Here is a 19,973-nt window from a genome sequence, read left to right on the forward strand (position 1 = left end):
AGAAGCCCACACACCACAAAGAAAAGTAGCCTCTGAAGTAGCAACTGAAGAAAAGCCTGCAGAGCAACAGAGACCCAGCCCAGCCAAAAGAAATAAATAAAACTTAAATACATGTATATATATATATATATATATATTTTAAAAGACAATATACAGTATGTTTACAGGTGTGCCAGGCACAGATATGGCTTCCAGTAAGGCACTGTTACAATAGAATTACTGTTCACAGGGTTTCAGTTCCTCTTCCAAGCTACCCTAGCTTCTTCGCTCCGCAGCCCTTTCTCCCCGCCACCCCTACCCCACCACTTCCTTCCTTGCCTCAGATCCCAAAAGGCCCCAGCAGGGCCTCCCTCCTCTGCAGAGTGCCACTGCGCCAGCCTACAACACTGTCTCCCTCACTGAATGCCCACAGCTCTGTCTCTGCCACTTATGGGGAAGTAGTCCCCTTCTTCCTTCTGCTGTTCATTATCTTTCTTTGTATGCTGTTATTTAACCCAAGCAGGCTTTATTTGCTGACACTGTGGATTGTTATCAATATTTTATCAGACTTCCACCCAGGCCCAGTAATGAAGATGCTGAATTTTAAAACAATGTAAATAAATACCAATGAATAACACTACAAAGAGGAATGTTGGCTAAATTTAGGGTCCAAAAGTGAGTCTCATTTTCCTCAGGGCTCCCTTTATACCTTCTAGAGCTGTTCTTATTAATAAAGAAGATTCAGTTCCCACACAGATTTATCAGTAAAATTATCAGAAATGGAAATAACATAAAATATGTAGATGTGTTCTGAAAAGGTGGCAAGAGGATTCTACAGTTTAAAAAAAATGTAATTAGATAAAAGTCATTAGATTCTAAGTAAGGTAAGGTCAACTGGCTGGAAATTACAAAATAAACACCTGGGAGGCTCAATTTTTAAAACCAGAAAAATACTGAGGTAAAGTTAGTAAAGTTGTTGAAAAAGAGAGCTGGCTGTAAACATCAAGGAGGAGTAACCAGGAGAGAGAGAAGTTCCACCATGTAATCTGTGCCCAAGACCCAGGAGTGGGTTTCTATCAGTCCTCACAAACTAGGGATGCCTTCTAGAGTGGAGACACATTCCTTTGCCCCTCTTCCTGGCCCTTCCTGGCCCTGACCAACGAGACAAATAAGGGGTATTTTCAAAGTCAGTATTAAAAAGAGACCAAGGGTGATTTCAAGGGTCACCCAGGGAAATCTCTCCCCACTTACTTGCTGATTCCTGAAAAGTTCTTTCTGCTCTAAGTAGAGACTGAGGCTGAATATGTGAACACAGTTCCACACACTGATGAACAATCTACAAATGCACACAGGGCTAAGCCATGTTTTCTGGGTTTTATTGGGAAGAGTGAAAGTGTTAGCTGCTCAGTCATGTCCGAATCTTTGCAACCCCATGGACTGTAGCCCTCCAGGCTCCTCTGTCCATGGGATTCTCCAGGCAAGAATATTGGAGAGGACTGCCATTTCCTTCTCCAGGGGATCTTCCCAACCCAGGGCCTGAACCCGGGTCTCCCTTTATTGGGAAGAAAGGAATCAAAAAGACCAGTATGGAATGAGACCCCAGAAGTGATCAACTAGCTTTGAACTTCAAACAAAATAAAGAGAATTTGTGTTCCAGGATTGCCTCCACTAGGTTTGCTGGTATGTTTGCAGGGAGCTCTGCTAGTTAAGTTACTTTGTGACTCCCGTAAAGTTGTGGATTCACTTGGGCCAGCCCTGGAACTGTGCCATGATCAAACAAGCACAGTGTTTAGTAGTAAGAATAATTTTAAAGATATTTCCTCCAATTCCTCAAAGAGTGTTGAAGAGGGTTGTCATGGACCAAATCGCATGCCACCTGCACAAAATTCCTAGGTTGAAGCTCTGGCCACCAATGGGACTGTATTTGGAGATAGGACATTGAAGGAGGTATTTAAGATTAAAAGAGGTCATAAGGGTGGGGCTCCAATCCAACAAGAAGAGAACACCAGGAGTGCAGGCAATGCAGAGGGAAGAACATGTGAGCATGCAATGAGGAGGCATGGTCTGCAAGCCAGGAAGAGAAACCTCACTAGAAGCCAACCCTGCTGGCTCCTTGATCTAGGGACTCCAGCCTCCAGAAATGTGAAAAAGCAAATTTTTCTTATTGAAGCCACCCAGTTTGAGGTATTCTGTTATGGCAATCCAAGCATATGAATACAAATGCCTAGTTTATAACCAACACACACACACAAACACACACATACACATCTCCCCATAGGGAGATAAAGAACCCAAGTTGACCCTTGCAGAGTCCTCTTGATGGACTCCAGGGTACAGGATGGAAAGTCCACAGATTCTCTCATATTAATACTTTTTATCCCATCTCAACACAGTCATTAAAATAGAAAGAATATCTCTTCCTGGGGCATTCATACACTCAGGTCAACACACACTTATTATGCCCCTGCAATGACACACACTAGGACCTGGGATACAAAGATGAAGATGTCTGCTTTCAAGGCTCTCATAGCAGACTCACCAGTCACTGGGTCTGAGGCCACTGGAACTGGCTGCTCCTTCCTGGTTACCCTCTGCCCACCTCGGCAGGGGGGTGCAGAACATGCCTCTGAGCCTTAAGTCCTATAGTCTCCAACTCTGTGGATGGATTGGGCTTGGGCAACTTTCCTATCTTGTCTGCTTCTAAGATGTTTTTACCTCTGTGATATGGGTACCATTGTAAGCTCCATTTTTACTAATAAGAAAAATGAGACAATGAAACGCTATGACTGGGCTGAGGTCATAAGCCTGAGGATTGGAAGCTTGGTGACTCCACAGTTCCAGGCGCCTATTACCCTATTATATTCTTCCTTGGTTGCATAATCTGTAATCAATTGTCTTAAGTATTTAAGTCATTTGCATTTGTTACTTAGCATCATAATTTAAGGGCTTCCCCTGGTGGTAAAGAATCTGCCTGCAATGTAAGAGACCCGGGTTCAATCTGGGTCAGGAAGATACCTGAAGAAGGAATGGCTACCCACTCTGGTATTCTTGCCTGGAGAATTCCATGGACAGAGGAACCTGGCAGGCTACATTCCATGGGGTCGCAAAGAGTTGGACATGATTGAGCAACTAAACCTATTTAATCATAAAGGACTTGATGTATACTTTACAGGTGAGACCATAAGGAGGAGAAGCCTAAATAACAGGGTAATCATTAAAAGGGCTTGGAAGACACTCTTCATCCAGGCTCATGCCAACTCCATGCTTCTAATACACCCCCTACCCCACTGACAACCCCACAAAAGGGTTAAAGAACACTTTTGCATGAAGTTGGTTATGGTAATCAAATTCCTGTCATAGTGGACAATTTTCCTGATTTTTTTTAACCTTGAAAATCGTTCCTCTTACAAACTAGGGGTTAAGGCATGTTTCTGTAGTGTAGTGGTTATTATGTTCGCCTGACAAACTAGGGGTTATCAGTGGGGAGAGAGTGGGGCAGGGGCAAAATAGGGGTAGGGTATTAAGAACTACAAACTATTAGGTATAAAATAAGCTACAAGGATATATTGTACAACACAGGGACTATAACCAATATTTTATAATAACTATAAATGAAGTATAACCTTCAAAAAGTGAATCACTATATGTACACTTGTAACATACAATATTGTACAGCAACTCTACTTCAATAAAAGAAAAAAAAAATTGTTCCTCTTAAAAACAAAGTAGACTGGTGGGTCCCAGGGAGTCAGGGTGGGAGAAATGGGGAGACCATGGCCAGAGGGTACAAACTGTCATAATATTAACAAGTTCTAGGAATCTAATGTACAGCATGGTGACTACAGCTAATAATACTGTATCATACACTGAATGTTGCTAAGAGACTAATCTTAAATGATCTTACCACCAAACAAGCGGGTAATTACCTGATAGGGTGTTTCTGTGATGGAGGTGTTAGCTAATGCTGTGGTGAGTAGTAATCATTTTGCAATATGTAAATATATTGTATCAAACACTGCAAACTTTACAAATACACAATGTTATATGTCAATTATATCTCAGTAACCTGGAAAAAATTGTTCCTCCTAAACCTCCTAAACGTCACATTCAACTGCCTCTTTTCTATCATTCAGACAGGTAAACAGGAATTTCATTTTTTTTTTTAATGAAGACAGGGTTTATCTTCTCTCCAACCCCACATAAAGCCTTTAACTGTGTGATTACTCTGCCATCTAGCTTCCTAAGCCTATATGGCTGTTCATGAGACTATCCTGGGGCATATTAGGGCTAAGCACTGCTTTGACTTAAAATGCATTATTTTAGATTACTTAACAACTGCTCAGTGATCATACACACACATACACACAGCAGGAACAAGAAGCATGCTGTCTCTTCAACAGGAAGACATCCTTGTCAGAAAGGTCAGTCTACAAGGTGGTGAGAGAGAGCTGAGCCCGTTGAGATTTCTGCTTGGAAAAAAAAAAAGAACAAAGGAATAGCATTCCTTCTTTTCAAGAATCTGGAATGCAGATTTTAAGACTTAAAGTGAGTGAAGTTAACATGAAAAGCCACCATACAAAACACCAAGCATCCACGTGTTGACTAAATCTTCTAAATTTCGTTGAAAAGAGAAACTGCTTTGTAATAGCCTGTGTACGTTCTACAACAGTTTCTTTAAACTTGCTACACCTCAGCTACTCTCAGCTCAGTTCAGTTCAGTCGCTCAGTTGTGTCTGACTCTTTGCAACCCCATGGACTACAGCACACCAGGCTTGGCGTTGGTCCATCACCAACTCCCGGAGCTTGCTCAAACTCAGGTCCATTGAGTCGGTGATGCCATCCAACCATCTCATCCTCTGTGTGCCCTTCTCCTCCTGCCTTCAATGGGGAACAGAATTTGCCACCCTGGTTATTTTGTAAGAGACAGCAGACTCTTTGAAAACAAAACGTTTCTTTTGTAAGAAACATTTACATTTGCAAGGAAAATCCCCAGTGGTAAGGACAGCTCCCTCTCCAGATACCCAGTAGAGCAGCAGTGTTGGGCTGCAACCCACAGGCCCACAAGCCTTCTAGTTGCCCAGCCACAAGACCAAAGAAGGAGCCCAAAGGCAACAACAGAGACATCAGTGATTTAGTGGAGAGGGAATCTTACAAGTCCAAAGCTAAAGGTCCTGGAGGAACACTACTGCAGACAGAAGACAGGACACACAGCCTCCTCCTCTGCTCCCTTCTCAACACTACACTTCTCAGGAGAACTCTGCCTCTGTCATTCTCCACATAGACTTACTAGCTCTATCTTATCCAGTAGACTCTAAGCATCATGACAGCAAGAACTGTGAACATTCTTTTTTTTTTTTTTTTGCCATCACTTTACCCCTGGTACTTAACATAGTTGCTTGCACTAATGAGACAGTTCATATATATTTGTGAAATGAATGAATGAATGCATGCATGAGCATATCTTTCTTCACTGGATTGACTATAGAGTTATAGAATTCAAGCCAGAACTTTCTAATCCTAACACTCATCCTCACCTCTATCTCCACCCCACCATCACTGGGTTCCTTGAGGGGTAGCAGCAGTGGAATTTCTGGCATCCAGTTCTGAGCATCAGTGGTAACAGATGTTTTCACTAAAGAAGTTCCCTACCCCACAGTAATGTAAGACATCTTCTTGTCTGTGGCTTCAGACCCTCTGACCTTATATATTAATTAACTTTTAAGTTAAAAGAAAGAGAAAGAAGTACAAAGGTCATTATATAAATTTTAATTTTTTTTATATTTTAGGCTGTACCACACAGCATGCAAGATCTCAGTTCCCCAGCCAGGGACCCAGCCCATGCCCCCTACACTGGGAGCACAATGTCTTAACCACTGTACTGCCAGGGAAATCCCAACAGGTCATTATATGATCAAGGAGTCAATTCATTAAGAACATATAATAATGTTAAATATATTCTCACCTAACATTGAAGCATCTAAATATATTAAGCCAATACTAACAGATCTGAAAGGAGAAATAGACAACAACATAATAATAGTGGGGGACTTCAATACCTCTCTTTCAATAATGGATAGATAGATAATCCAGACAGAAAATCAATAAGGAAACATTGGACTTGAACCATATTGCAGACCAAATGAACCTAACAGATATACATAGAACATGCTATTCAACAGCAGCAAAATACTCATTCTTCTCAAATACATAGAACAATGAAAACAGGGTACTGATCTCCAGAAAGAGTGTGACCTGTTTGGATACACAAGGCACTCATTCCATAATGCTTTGATATTCTAATCCCTGGAACAGCAGAGCTCAAGTAGTCAATACACTCTTCTGGGAGCCACGACCATTCCAACTCTTGGTGACTATTCAATGGGCCAACGAAAGTGAGATGTGTGCTCCTAGCGCATTCAGCCATCTCCTCGAGGGTCCTCAGATGCCTCAAGTATTGCATCAAGTATCCAGTCTTTAAGGCCCTGTACCACCCAAAACCATCCACAGTCAACAGTCTGTGCACTTTTACACATTAACTCACTAGATACTTGCAACAGTTCCATAAGGTAAATCTGGTTATTATGCTTATTTTATAGATGAGGTTGCTGTCCTCTAGAAGGACCCACATTTCATTCACATTTTATTATGAAAATAACTAACCAATTACTGTGTTTAAATGTAAGAATGGAGGGCTTCCCTCGTGGCTCAGTGGTAAAGAATCTACCTGACAATGCAGGAAACTCCGATTTGATCCCAGGTTTGGAAGATCCCACATGCAGTGGAGCGACTAAGCCCATGTGCCACAATTACTGAGCCTGTGCTCTAGAGCACGGGAGCAGCAACTACTGAGATCACGAGCTGCAATGACTGAAGCTCAAGCTTTCTAAATCCTATGCTCCGCAACGGGAGAAGCCACCACGATGAGAAGCCAGCGCACCACAACTAGAGTAGCCTGTGCTCAAGGCAACTAGAGAAAAGTCCATGCAGCAACAGAGACCCAGCACAGTCAAAAATAAAATTAAAAAGATAAGAGTGGGAATTTTCACTCAGACAGTAAGGGTTATTTTGGGTGATTAGGCAACACTGTAAACCAGCTATTTTCCACATAAATATAAAATCAAAGAAAGAGAAGTTGAACTTGCAAGGAGAGATTCTGAGGCATATGCTTGGATGGAGGTTGCCACAGCTGTATTAGATGCTGATCTATCCTACTTTACAGGCTCTCAAGAAATGAGCCTCGCAAATTGTACCTCCCAACTCCTCCGTCTCCACTTCTCTCCATTTCTGCCTCTCTCTCCCTCACTTCCTGGGAGGGCTTAGCTTTCACCTGGCCCATCGGTGGAGGAATTGTATGACCTAGTAGTTCCAGGCAGACACAAGGATACTTCTCTTGACTCAGGCATCCACATGGCACAATTAGGTCTCAGAATCTAGTACCCTGTGCAGAGGCTATGCACTTAAGCTCCAATTTCTATCAAGAAGTTTGACAGACTTTTGTCTCATTTTCCCACAAAGCATTGCACTAGAAATATCCTGCAGGTAGCCTGGGGACTTGCCCAGTGTGGCTAGCATCGGAAGTGGAGGCAGTCTGGCTGTGGACCTATGACCTTTAACTTGTGAGGTGTGTGCTAACTCTAATTAGTTTAGTTCAGTTCAGTCGCTCAGTGGTGTCCGACACTTTGCGACCCCCTGGACTGCAGCACGCCAGGCTTCCCTGTCCATCACCAGCTCCTGGAGCTTGCTCAAACTCATGTCCATCGAGTCGGTGATGCCATTCAACCATCTCATCCTCTGTCATCCCCTTCTCCTCCTGCCTTCAATCTTAGTTAATACCAGAATTAAATTTCAGTATACTGGTTGGTATCAGAACACTTTCCAATTATTATTACTTTTATAAGCTTTTTTATTTCCCCACTACTTAATTGGTATATTTTGTGTTTTGGTAAATTTTGTATTTGTGACAATTACTTGAGGATCTTGTGGGACAGTGGAACACACCATATTTTTTTTCTAATAAAACTAATGAAAAATTATTTTTATTTAACAGCTTTTAACCTAGTGGCAGTGTTTTCAGGAACAAATTAAAGTCATTAACAAGAGATAAGGTTATTTAGAAAACCTATAATGAAGGCTCCAAATGAGGAGCAGTCATCTCCATGAGGTGCTTCCTTGGTAATAAAGAAGCTAGGATACTCAAGAATCAGGTAATGAAGACTCCTGATCACGGAGAAAACTTTAAAGGAAATTGTGTTTAAGATTACTTACCCAAAAAGTTCCAAATATGAATACGTTTGTGAAAACGTATTCTTTTCATGATGGACTGAATGTATCATCTGTGCTACCCATCCCTACTTAATCTGAGGGAATGGAAGTAGGAGTTAATTAGCATCAAAGGACAAACAGATGCACCACTATCATCTTAAAATGGGATTTGTGGGTATGTGAAAAGAGACCACAAGATAAACCAGACTCAGTCTATGAAATGCAACTAACTGGATTGCCAAGAAACAGGTTCCATTTTTTCTTACTTGATGCTTTTATTGATTTGCCGTTGCTGCCATGAATGAATGTTTATCACTTTGTCAACTAGTCCTTTATTATGTAATCTTTTTATTATTTAGGAAATAAAACAAAACCTCCTTTAGCATTAACATAATGGGATATTACTCTTTATGGGCAACTATTAACAGTTTTAGTAACCTACATATCTTTGGTTCCCTGGGTAAAGGCTTATTGATTTTTCTAGCTCCTGCTGTTAATTCTTGATGTTTGGCAGTGGAGGCTCAGCTAGTCTACACAGGGAAGCTGTTTACACCATCAGCATAATTATTATTGGGTTGTATAATGTGCATGAGGCTACTGGTACTTAACACTCTTTACAACTTTATTAAGCAAGGCTGTTTCTTCCTTTCATTGCTGCAACATCTAAAACCATAAACATACCTATGCTCCGCAACAGTGATCCTGTTCTGAAACCTGGATTATACACAGTAAGAAGTTACACAGTAGCTACTGAATATGTACCTGTCTTAAAATGTGTTTGAAGAGGCCAATGAGATCCTGAATTACTGGCCCCAGAATCACTGTTACATATAAGCCGAAAAAAAGGCTGATGTTTCTCTTAACACTAATCTGTCTCCTCATCTCTCCAGGTATTTCTTCAGTCACCCCCCTTTCACTGGGACGTCAGCAACTCTAGTCACAGTCCCTGTTGACAGAAATTCATTCCTCCCTTTCCTTTTGTTAAAGCTGTTAAGTTCTAAGGTTATCTAAATTGTTGCAGGAAGGAGGACCCAAGAGTGGCTCTTGTCTAACACTCAGAAATGAATTGTCCAAGGAGACGCATATACTGACAAAGCAAGAGGCTTTATTGGGAAGGGGCACCTGGGTGGAGAGCAGGAGGGAGAACCCAGGACTGCAGTGTCGTGTGGCTGACAATCTCGGGTTTTACAGTAATGGGGTTAGTTTCTGGGTTGTCTCTGGCCAATCACTCTAATCTCAGGGTCCTTCCTGGTGGCACACACATTGCTCAGCCAAGGATGCCAGTGAAAAGGATTCTGGGAGGTTGGTAAAACATATGGGCTGGTGTTTCTTCTCTCCTTTTGACCTTTCCCCAGTACTTCCAGGTGGTGGCAGCTTCGTAGTTCCACATTCCTTACCAGGACTCCTGTTGTTCCGGAGCTTGCCTGACTAAGAAGATGGCAGATGAATGTCTCAAAATAACCATTTTATTGGGGTCTTGGATGCCAGGTTCTTTTATAGATCAAGATGCAGGCAGGTAAGGAAACAAAGGAAAAAAGTCATTAATCTTGCAAATATTTCCTAGAATGGCAAGCCTCGGGCAGAGGATGTGTTAATTTCTTCCTTCCTGCCATCTACAGGTGGACAGGGTTCTGAACAAAGGCACTTTAGTTTCACAGTCGGGCCAAGGGGCAGGATTCTCTGAGGCAGGCCAGTATGTTATTATTATAATTTTAAAAAGCAAAGGAAAGCAAGTCAAAGAAACAGTTCCAAATGGGAGTCAGAACTGGCTTTTCCCTGCAACACCGTTGTAAGCTAACACATACAAGAGGTTACTATTCTGCTGGGTGAGGGCGGGTGGTTTCAGTCAGTGGTTCCCCAAATAGAATTAATAAAGGTTTTACAGGCTTCACTGGTGGCTCAGTGGTTTAAAAAAAAAAAAAAATCACCTGTCAGTGCAGAAGACATGTGTTTGATCCCTGGGTCGGCAAGATCCCCTGGAGATGGAAATAGCAACCCACTCCAGTATTCTTGCCTGGTAAAGTCCCATAGACAGAGAAACCTTGAGGGCTACAGTCTACGGGGTTAGTCACACATGACTGAGAGACTAAATGACAACAATAACATTACAGTGAAACAGCTGAATGGCAGTCTGCTGAGCAACTAAGTGAGCTGACCAAGGACATCAAAGTACTGGTCAGGAGTCACCCAGAAAACGTCAGCAGCAGCATCCCTTAGATTCCAGCTGAATCTGGTAGCTGGCACCCAAGGTGGGATTTAAATTCTGCAAAGTAGCTCCAGACAGTGCGTTAGTCTTTACCATTGAAATAGAACTGGGAGTCTTTACAACTGACTTGTTATCTTTGTTATCTCTTGCCTGGAAGTTTGTCCTTTTGTTCTCCTAAGATTATTATTACTAAGACTGTTAAGGACAAGGACTGTTCAAGGACAAGCATTGTGGCCAGGCTTAGATCACAAAATGGCTTAGCCAAAAAATGGCTTCTCTTCTCAAGAAAGCCATGACTGGTTCTCTTTCTCTGATGATCTCCTACCGATCTGCTGACAAAACAAGTCCAGGAAAGTGACCAACAGCAGACATTCCAAGGTAAAGGGAATGTTGGCCATTTTGGCCAGGACAGCTTCCTAAAATGTATCCTTTGAACTCTTAGGATGGTGTCCAGTTGAGGACCCCAGCAGCCACTCTCAGAACCAGAGACATTTTAGTCCTTGCCCCATGATCAATGGTTCTGAAACAGTTTAGGTAGGTTAGGGATTTCTTTGCAAGCAGATAAGATGTTTAGGGGATAAGGGGACCAATAGGAACAATGTGAGGGGTTGGGAGAACAGAAGGAGGGGGTGGGGCATTGTGGGTCTAAAGGCTTTCAATTCTTCTTTTGGGGAATCCAGCATTTGTTTATAGAACTCAGAAGGTCAAGTCTGGAATTAGCTCAAGGGAATGGTCACCATTGATGAACATAGTAGTCTGAATTTAAAACGATTTTCAGTAAAAACAAAGCCAGCCCTGCTTTCTTTGAATTATTTTCTCATTAACCAAATGACTTTAAATTGAGACATTATATGATAATTAGCCCATCTAGATAAATTTGTCAATTTCAATCCCAATTCTTTTAAAGCTCTTACAGACAGAGGACACCAGGAGCAAGCACAGCCAATAATCTAACCTTTGGCCCCAATACATCTTTGATTGCTACCCATGTAAATACTCAGTGATATCAACAAACTGAGCCTTTAATTTCTAGATTAACCCTCAAGAAATATCTAGTAGCTCAGCCTTCTCTTTTTTCCCTTTTTCAATTTTTGTGGATATTGAGGAAATTCAAAACACCTTGTTTTACCCTTAGTCATTTCACTAGAACAGCTTTGTTCTGCCTACCCAAAAGCCCAATTCTCTAAGGTACCAATTTTTAAAGATAGTTTTCAACAAGAACTATGTCTCAGACAGAGGTTATGCAGAGCAAGCTAATTTAAAATTATCAGGGGCATTACCCATGTAGATAACTGTTGAAGGCCAGGGTCTCTGGTCTTTCTGAAATGGTAAAAAGGGTCCATAAAAAGTGAAAAAATAATGATGGCCAACCAAATTAAAGACATTACCAAATCTGCTCATTCATTCATTGTATTTTTTTCTGCATGCCTGCCCTATGAAACATGCTATGCTGGGCACTGTTAGGATCTAGCTGGAGTGGAAATCAGAGAACACCAAAGATGGCCCTTAAATCAGATCCTAGAAGGAACAGTTCAAATAACAGGAATGGTTTCGCCTGAAATAAGGTTTCAGAAGATGAGAATCCTCATGACTAAATAATTAACCAGTTTTCTTGCAGAAGAAAGATTAGATTTGTTTTATATAGGACCACATAGAATCAGTATCAATGGGTAGAAATCAATGGAAGAAAGTAACAAGAACTTGCTCTCAGAGCAATCTAAAGGTACAATCAGATGTGTGGGGAGGAGCAGAAGCCTAATTAGCAAAGTTGTTACCTGGGACATTTTAAACTGCACCACTGGATACCCCACCTCTAAAACAAATCTTAATCTGATGCTTCAGAGCAAATCGCCTCTAACTCTATGACCCAAAGGCAATCAGATAACATACTAGCAGGTTTTTTTCTATGCATTTTAACATAGTGAATTTATACCATATATACAATTTCCCACTTTTTATTGAAAATTTTCTGTGCTATTTTGTAGACTACCAATATTTACCAAAGTTTTCTCTGATTGTTGGACATCTAGAATTTAACAGTAAGAGCAAGAGTTCTCAAGACATCCTACTTGTGGTTTGAATCTCATTGTGCTTTCTTGGAAAAGGTCTTCTTTGTGCCTCACTTGCCTCATCTGTAAATGGGGATTATGCCTCACAGAGTTGTTTTATTAAAGGAGTTAATTTAAGTAAAGCATTAACAACAGTGCCTGACACAGCATTCACTTTTTGTTTTATCAATTTTAGGTAAAAGCATTAAGTCTATGGAGAACTACTGTGAAAGACTTCAAAATGGACCAAAAGATTACTAGCTGTATTCCATGGAACTTATCTTTGCCTATACACTTTTCAGGTAAAGAACCCCGAGCTTTTGTGTTAAGAGCTATTTTACAACTTTCCAAGTTATACGTAAGTGATACAGACATACACATTGTCCACACACATTTACCCATAAACACGCACATTCATCTGGTGGATAACTGACTTTCCTTCTCTGTTAAAAAAAAAAATCCAGTTTTGCATTTATTTATAAATTCATTATAAAAATCCTTGATTCACCTATTGTGATGCTTTCAATTCTCCTTTGAACCAGTAGAAAAATCTTACTGGTTTCATTAATGAGTTATGTAAAATCTTCAACAGGTCCTTTAACAGGTCCCATTCAGCCCAAACTCAGTAATGCAACCTAAGACTATATACTCTTTAATGGTAGTTTAAACCTCTCCTGTACAATCTATTGTGCTTTGCCATCAACATTATTGAGCTTGGACTTACCTGGTGGTCCAGTCATTAGGACTCCAAACTCTCACTGCCAAGGGCCCAGGCTCAATCCCTGGTTAGGGAATTAACATCCCACTTGCAAGGTGTGGTCAATAAAAATTATCAATCTTTTACTAGCAAATTTAATTCAACTCTTCCAACAATTCAGTATCTACTATTAATACACAATGTATAATGCTACATGCTGTGGTAAATATGAAGATAACTTATTATCATGTAAATTCATCCTTTGGGGACAAGGTAGTCTTTCAACCTTTAAAATAGTACTTCCTGTCATGTAAATTCATCTTTGGGGACCAGAGGTACAGTCTTTCAACACAAATAAGTGTGCTGTGGGTATTAAGAACATTAACACTGATGTCAGTCTCAAGTTTAGTCTTGACGCCATTCTAACTTAGGCAGCCTTTGCTTAATCTCTAGCTTATCTTCTGCTTAATCTCTAGCTTTGTAACAATATCCACAATGTGGATGTGGATATCCACAATGTGGATATATCAATCCACAAATGTGGATTGAGACTCAAAAAAGATAATACACATAAAAGCACTTAGCATAATGTCTCGCACATACATTTTTATTTTTTTGTTATCAGTTGATATACAATGTTGGGGCATATACATTTTAAAATAATCTTTCAGTTCAGTTCAGTCGCTCAGTCAAGTCCTGAGCGATCCCATGAACTGCAGCACGCCAGGTCTCCCTGTCCATCACCGACTCCCGTTCACTCAAACTCACGTCTGAGTCAGTGACGCCATCCAGCCATCTCATCCTCTGTCGTCCCCTTTTCCTCCTGCCCCCAATCCCTCCCAGCATCAGTCTTTTCCAATGAGTCAACTCTTCGCATGAGGTGGCCAAAGTACTGGTTTCAGCTTTAGGATCATTCCTTCCAATCTTTAGCAGTAAGTTATTCAACTCTGAATAGAGATCATCTGCCCACACCAGCCTTCCTACCCACCACACCACAGGGCCAGGACTGGCTACAGAAGGTTCCCTTCCACACAATTCTCAACACACACACAGTTCTTACAGGAGCACTTACCCAGGACTATCCCACTAGACCAGTGTTCATCTTTCCCCCAGCTCTCATACCCAAATACATCAACTTCATTTACTTATATCACTGTTTAGGCCTCTCCTCTTCACCTAAAACTTTTTACACTTGCTCAGCTGGTAATGCTTCTCACCCAGCCACTCTAACATAGAAAACTTTCCTGTTTCATCTCCTCTCCCAAAATTCTATCCACTTCCTTATCCTGTTTGAAACCTGTTCCCTAGAAGTCCACCACAGAATTACCATGTACTCCTGTGACTTAGGGCTAGTAAGAGCTGAATTTACCATGAAGCTCTTGAGACCTAAGCTTCAGGGTCCCTAACCTCCATGAGCTCAAGTCTTACACCGTGTTCAGTTGTTTTTAGTTTTCTAACACTTTTTTGCTTTCCCTTCTATCATCTTACCTGCTCTTCGGAATAACCCAGAACAGCCTTCTGAATGTTTATCATTTAATCTCTAGACTTTAGGGCTAAGATCTCACTCAGTCACAGAATGAGATCCCCAAACAGCAGATACTATTCATAACCTGAGAAAAGCCAGTCAAGCCTATCTTGTCATAGTTCAGTTCAGGGTTAGTCACTCAGTCTTGTCTCTTTGTGACCCCACACCAGGCTCCTGTCTATGGAATTCTCCAGGCAAGAATACTGGAGTGGGTTGCCATTTCTTTCTCCAGGTTATTTAGTGACAATTCCATACCACCCACTGCAAGATCCCCACACAACAGCAACCCCCAGAGGGAGCCCAGGATAGGCTGTCAATTCCAGATGAACGCCTACTTCAGAGCTTAACACAAATGTCTAACAAGCATTTTAAATTCAATATGCCTGAAACTCAACACTTTTTCTTCCCTAAACCAAGCTAACTTTCAGTCCTAGCTCAAGAGTAACCCTTCCAGTTGCTCAGGCCAAAACCCATAGAATCTCTCGGTTCTCTCCCACACCTAATCCTTCAACAAATCCTGTCTTCCTCTTCAGAAGTCATTTTGACTTGTGTGCTAGTTGACTAGCTCAACTTTTATGCAGCCTGTTCTGATAGACCTTGCCCAACTAAAAGCTACTTTTGTTCTTAAGACCCATTTCACTTTTAATCACCTCACCCAAACACACTGAGAAATTCACAAGCTTTCTTGTAAACTGGTGAATTATCCCAAAAGCCAGGACTACTAAACACTAGGTAAATGCTCAGAGCAGGTCTTTTTTTTCCCCCAGAGCAGATCTTAATGACAGCAACCACTCAAGAGTCCAATTCGTCTCTGGTTATATGCTGGATGCTATATGCAGTGGGCACCTTAACTAAAAAAAAATGGTTTTTTTGAAGTATAAAGCTAAAACTGACACTACAAGAGTTCAGCATTAATACTTTAGCATAAGTCAGGGAAAACTAAAAAAAAATACTTATAAGCTGAATCCAGAGAAGTAAGTTTTTAAAAGATTTCACTCATATTTGAAGTTTTGAAAACTTTTATTTTATATACAAAGAGCTAGTATTGTTTCCGCCTAAGGTTGATGTGCTGGATGAGCCATCTAAGGAAGTTTGGTTAGTCCAACTGGAAAAAAAAAGAAAAAGTAAATTAATTAATTCAAAATGCCTTAAATATCACCATTTTATTCTCAGAAAGAAATGGTTCATTGTAGAATGAGGTTTAAACTGGAAACCTGACCCACCCAAACTAGTAATCCAGGTCTAAATACCTTAAATATTTACTGAACACCTATTACAAGCTGCTCCATGAATCTCAGCTTGATTTGTTAACTGAATTTTAGTATTGGGAAACCCACTTCTACCTTCAAAGAAATTTCCCAGTAGAAAAACATGCTTCAGAAAATGATCCTTACCAAAAGCTCAGGACGTCATTAAGTAGTAACTAATTACACAGCTAATATTTTGTTACTCATAGTGTGCCAGACACTATTCTATGAGACATTCATAAATCAATTCATTTATTCTTAATCTCTGAGAAATGCGACACAAAACTGGCAGACTTTTGGCAGAATGGATGGGAGTCCATTCTCCCATCTGTGATACAGAGTTATTTCAACTTCCATAATTAACACTAAACACATATTTCTTAACTATTTGGTCAAAATCAAAAGTTTAAGCTTAAGATACTTTGTCACAGAAATCGCACATTAACAATTCATCTCTGCTATTACATTAACAAATTGTACCCACGGTAACACTTCAACATAAGAACTTCTAATTTAAACAAATACGTTCTACTCAACATCGTTGCATTCTAATTACTAATAAAAAGGTAGTGACAGAATTTTATATCTCAAAGAGCCAGTTAGAAATTAATCTTCAATTAAAAAAAAAACACTAACATTTAAGTGACTTTTAGTAGCCAAGAAACCGTCACATAAAACTTTTTCAACAACCCTACTATTCATTTTTCACAGGAAAAAACTTAACTTTGAGCGACTTGACCAAAGTCATAAGACTATTAAATGACAGACCTCTGAATCCTAAAAAGGTCTATGTGGCCCCAAACCTCAAGCTCACTACATGACCCTATTCAGTTATTTCAGGGCAGCGGTCAAGGCATGTATTTTGCCGAAAATTAACAAGATATGATTAGTGATTTAATGTTTCATTTTAGCGACTTCTGAAAAGTAATGTTTATCCAACATTACATATAGCACCTAAAACTAACAGAAATGGGTAAAAAGGTATTAGAAAAACTACTTTTCCACGCCTTCACATCCCCCTCAATCCTATTAAGATGACTGCCGAGCCTCTCAACTGTGTTGTCCGCTACAAAGGAAGGACCCTGCTAGCTGAAAGAGAAAAACGGCACTGATCAAACGCCGACACCGAACTACCGGCTTGTCGCCCCTCCCTGAAACAGGAGACCATGGCGTCCGCCAGCGTACCTTAATGAAGCCGATGTCCTTCGCATACTGGCGGAAACACTGGCGGCACATATTGAGGCCGTATTTCCGGATCAGACCGTGCCGGTTGGAGCAGACCCGGCTGCAAAAAGAAACGGCGTTATAGCTAGTCACAGAAAATGAATTATCGGCACTCTGGGGGGCCACCACTCGCCCTGCAGGTCTCCACGGACCCATCGGAGGCCTGCAAATGGCGGCAGCCACCTCTCCGATTCCGTCTCCCCCCTCGCGCCACCCGTGGGCTCCTCTACACTGTATTTCAAGCAGTGTCGCGCCCCAAAGCAACCCTTCCAGACAACCACATTCTGTTTCTCACCAAGAGCGAGAACCCTGGCCGAATTTTCTCGGATGGCTCCAGTAGAGCTGCTGGTGACCCATGTTGCCTTCTCGGCTGCAACGAGGTAAAAGGAACGAGGGAGCGTACGCATGCGCTCTTCAAAATTTTAGGACACAGTTTACCCAGAAGGCAGTGCTGATAAATGACGCATGCGCAATGTGTCCACGGAGTCTCAGGGGCCGAGAGAGGCTTGCAAATATTCTAGGCGGGCACAACTGATGACGTCACCACACCTCAGCCTCAAGTGTTGTCTTGCGCAGGTTTGCGATCGCCGGGCGCGGTGGCGCGCGCCTGTAATCCCAGCTACTCGGGAGGCTGAGGCTGGAGGATCGCTTGAGCTCAGGAGTTCTGGGCTGCAGTGCGCTATGCCGATCGGGTGTCCGCACTAAGTTCGGCATCAATATGGTGACCTCCCGGGAGCGGGGGGCCACCAGGTTGCCTAAGGAGGGGTGAACCGGCCCAGGTCGGAAACGGAGCAGGTCAAAACTCCCGTGCTGATCAGTAGTGGGATCGCGCCTGTGAATAGCCACTGTACTCCAGCCTGGGCAATATAGCGAGACCCTGTCTCTTTTGAGCCTCCAGGAAAGAGTTTTGAACTTTTAAGAAATAAACGATGTAACTATTCTGTTTTCTTGCTCGTCGTCTGAACCTTTATACATTCTTCTAATTAAAATTTTGCACTTGGAAAAAGGATTTTTTTTTTTTACTGAACTCAGCACTGACACCTACTGGAATAAAATTGCAAAATAACTTAAACTCAACTGTAATAATTAGGAGTGGACGGTAGGAGATGCTGTTTGTTAGACAACTTCGTTTTAACTGGCCCACAACTTCTAGGGAAACCTACACTATTCCAGAAGAATGACAAGAGACAGTGTCTTTAATATTTAAGTGTAGCTAGTTGAGTTTAAAGTAAGAAAAAGCAAATAGCCAATGTGTGCTGCTTTGACTAGATGACTCGGTAATAAAACAACTTGTGAAAACCAAATGCCATCCAATAAACTAGCGAAAACTGTCCCAAAAATCCACGTAGTCATTTATAATGCCTCTAAATAAACCTAAAATTATACATGGCTCTGATATCAAAGCTTTAACCAGATCTATAAAATGTACCACAAGGTGCAATAATGCAGAAAACTTTTACACATGAACTCTTATACTAGAATTGAAATACCATACCTCTTGAAGATATATTGTTTCAGGTCTAGTGCCCCTCCCAACCTAAATTAGGCACTTTGTTACCTGGTAAATGTAAGGAGCAATGGCTGCGCTTTGCTGGAGCAGCCATGAAGAGATACCCCACACCCAAGGTAAGAGAAAACCAAGTAAGACGGTAGGTGTTGCAAGAAGGCATCAGAGGGCAGACACACTGAAACCATACTCACAGAAAACTTGTCAATCTAATCACACTAGGACCACAGCCTTGTCTAACTAAATGAAACTAAGCCATGCCCGTGGGGCAACCCAAGATGGGCGGGTCATGGTGGAGAGTTCTGACAGAATGTGGTCCACTAGAGAAGGGAGTGACAAACCACTTCAGTATTCTTGCCTTGAGAACCCCATGAACAGTATGAAAAGGCAAAATGATAGGATACTGAAAGAGGAACTCCCCAGGTCCGTAGGTGCCCAATATGCTACTGGAGATCAGTGGAGAAATAACTCCAGAAAGAATGAAGGGATGGAGCCAAAGCAAAAACAATACCCAGCTGTGGATGGGACTGGTGATAGAAGCAAGGTCCGATGCTGTAAAGAGCAATATTGCATAGGAACCTGGAATGTCAGGTCCATAAATCAAGGCAAATTGGAAGTGGTCAAACAGGAGATGGCAAGAGTGAATGTCCACATTCTAGGAATCAGCGAACTGAAATGGACTGGAATGGGTGAATTTAACTCAGATGCACATTATATCTACTACTGAGGGCAGGAATCCCTGAGAAGAAATGGAGTAGCCATCATGGTTAACGAAAGAGTCCGAAATGCAGTACTTGGATGCAATCTCAAAAAGGACAGAATGATATCTGTTCGTTTCCAAGGCAAACCATTCAATATCACAGTAATCCAAGTCTATGCCCAACCAGTAACCGCTGAAGAAGCTGAAGTTGAACGGTTCTATGAAGACCTACAAGACCTTTTAGAACTAACATCCAAAAAAGACGTCCTTTTCATTATAGGGGACTGGAATTCAAAAGTAGGAAGTCAAGAAACACCTGGAGTAACAGGCAAATTTGGCCTTGGAATACGCAATGAAGCAGGGCAAAGACTAATAGAGTTTTGCCAAGAAAATGCACTGGTCATAACAAACACCCTCTTCCAACAACACAAGAGAAGACTCTATACATGGACATCACCAGATGGTCAACACCGAAATCAGATTGCTTATATTCTTTGCAGCCAAAGATGGAGAAGCTCTATACAGTCAGCAAAAACAAGACCAGGAGCTGACTGTGGCTCAGACCATGAACTCCTTCT

The 19,973-nt window shown here is 41.5% G+C and overlaps 2 protein-coding genes across 2 annotated transcripts in view; one reads left to right on the forward strand and one right to left on the reverse strand.

The window, feature by feature from the left end:
* Positions 1-15,718: 15,718 nt before the first annotated feature.
* RPS29 (ribosomal protein S29) lies at positions 15,719-17,702 on the reverse strand. The gene is made up of 3 exons (XM_010842233.1): positions 17,484-17,702; positions 17,150-17,249; positions 15,719-15,822 (listed from the first exon to the last, which is right to left on the reverse strand). Exons 1-3 carry the CDS (start codon positions 17,543-17,545, stop codon positions 15,814-15,816), a joined length of 171 nt encoding a protein of 56 aa, XP_010840535.1. The 5' UTR covers positions 17,546-17,702; the 3' UTR covers positions 15,719-15,813.
* The window catches only part of LRR1 (leucine rich repeat protein 1), a 25,672-nt gene continuing 23,352 nt past the window's right edge, over positions 17,654-19,973 (forward strand). Inside the window, exon 1 of the mRNA XM_010842276.1 lies at positions 17,654-17,764. Within this exon, the coding sequence (XP_010840578.1) occupies positions 17,654-17,764 (111 nt within the window). The remainder of the gene's footprint in view (positions 17,765-19,973) is intronic.

The sequence above is a fragment of the Bison bison genome, unplaced genomic scaffold (assembly GCF_000754665.1).
Source record: "Bison bison bison isolate TAMUID 2011002044 unplaced genomic scaffold, Bison_UMD1.0 scf7180017864174, whole genome shotgun sequence".
Classification (NCBI taxonomy): Eukaryota; Metazoa; Chordata; class Mammalia; order Artiodactyla; family Bovidae; genus Bison; species Bison bison.

Excerpts from the sequence above, each read along its gene's own strand:
- RPS29 (XM_010842233.1), bottom strand. The coding sequence starts at position 17,545 with ATGGGTCACCAGCAGCTCTACTGGAGCCATCCGAGAAAATTCGGCCAG. Across the intron at positions 17,250-17,483 it reads GGCCAGGGTTCTCGCTCTTG|CCGGGTCTGCTCCAACCGGC; the intron begins GTGAGAAACAGA and ends TTCTTTTTGCAG.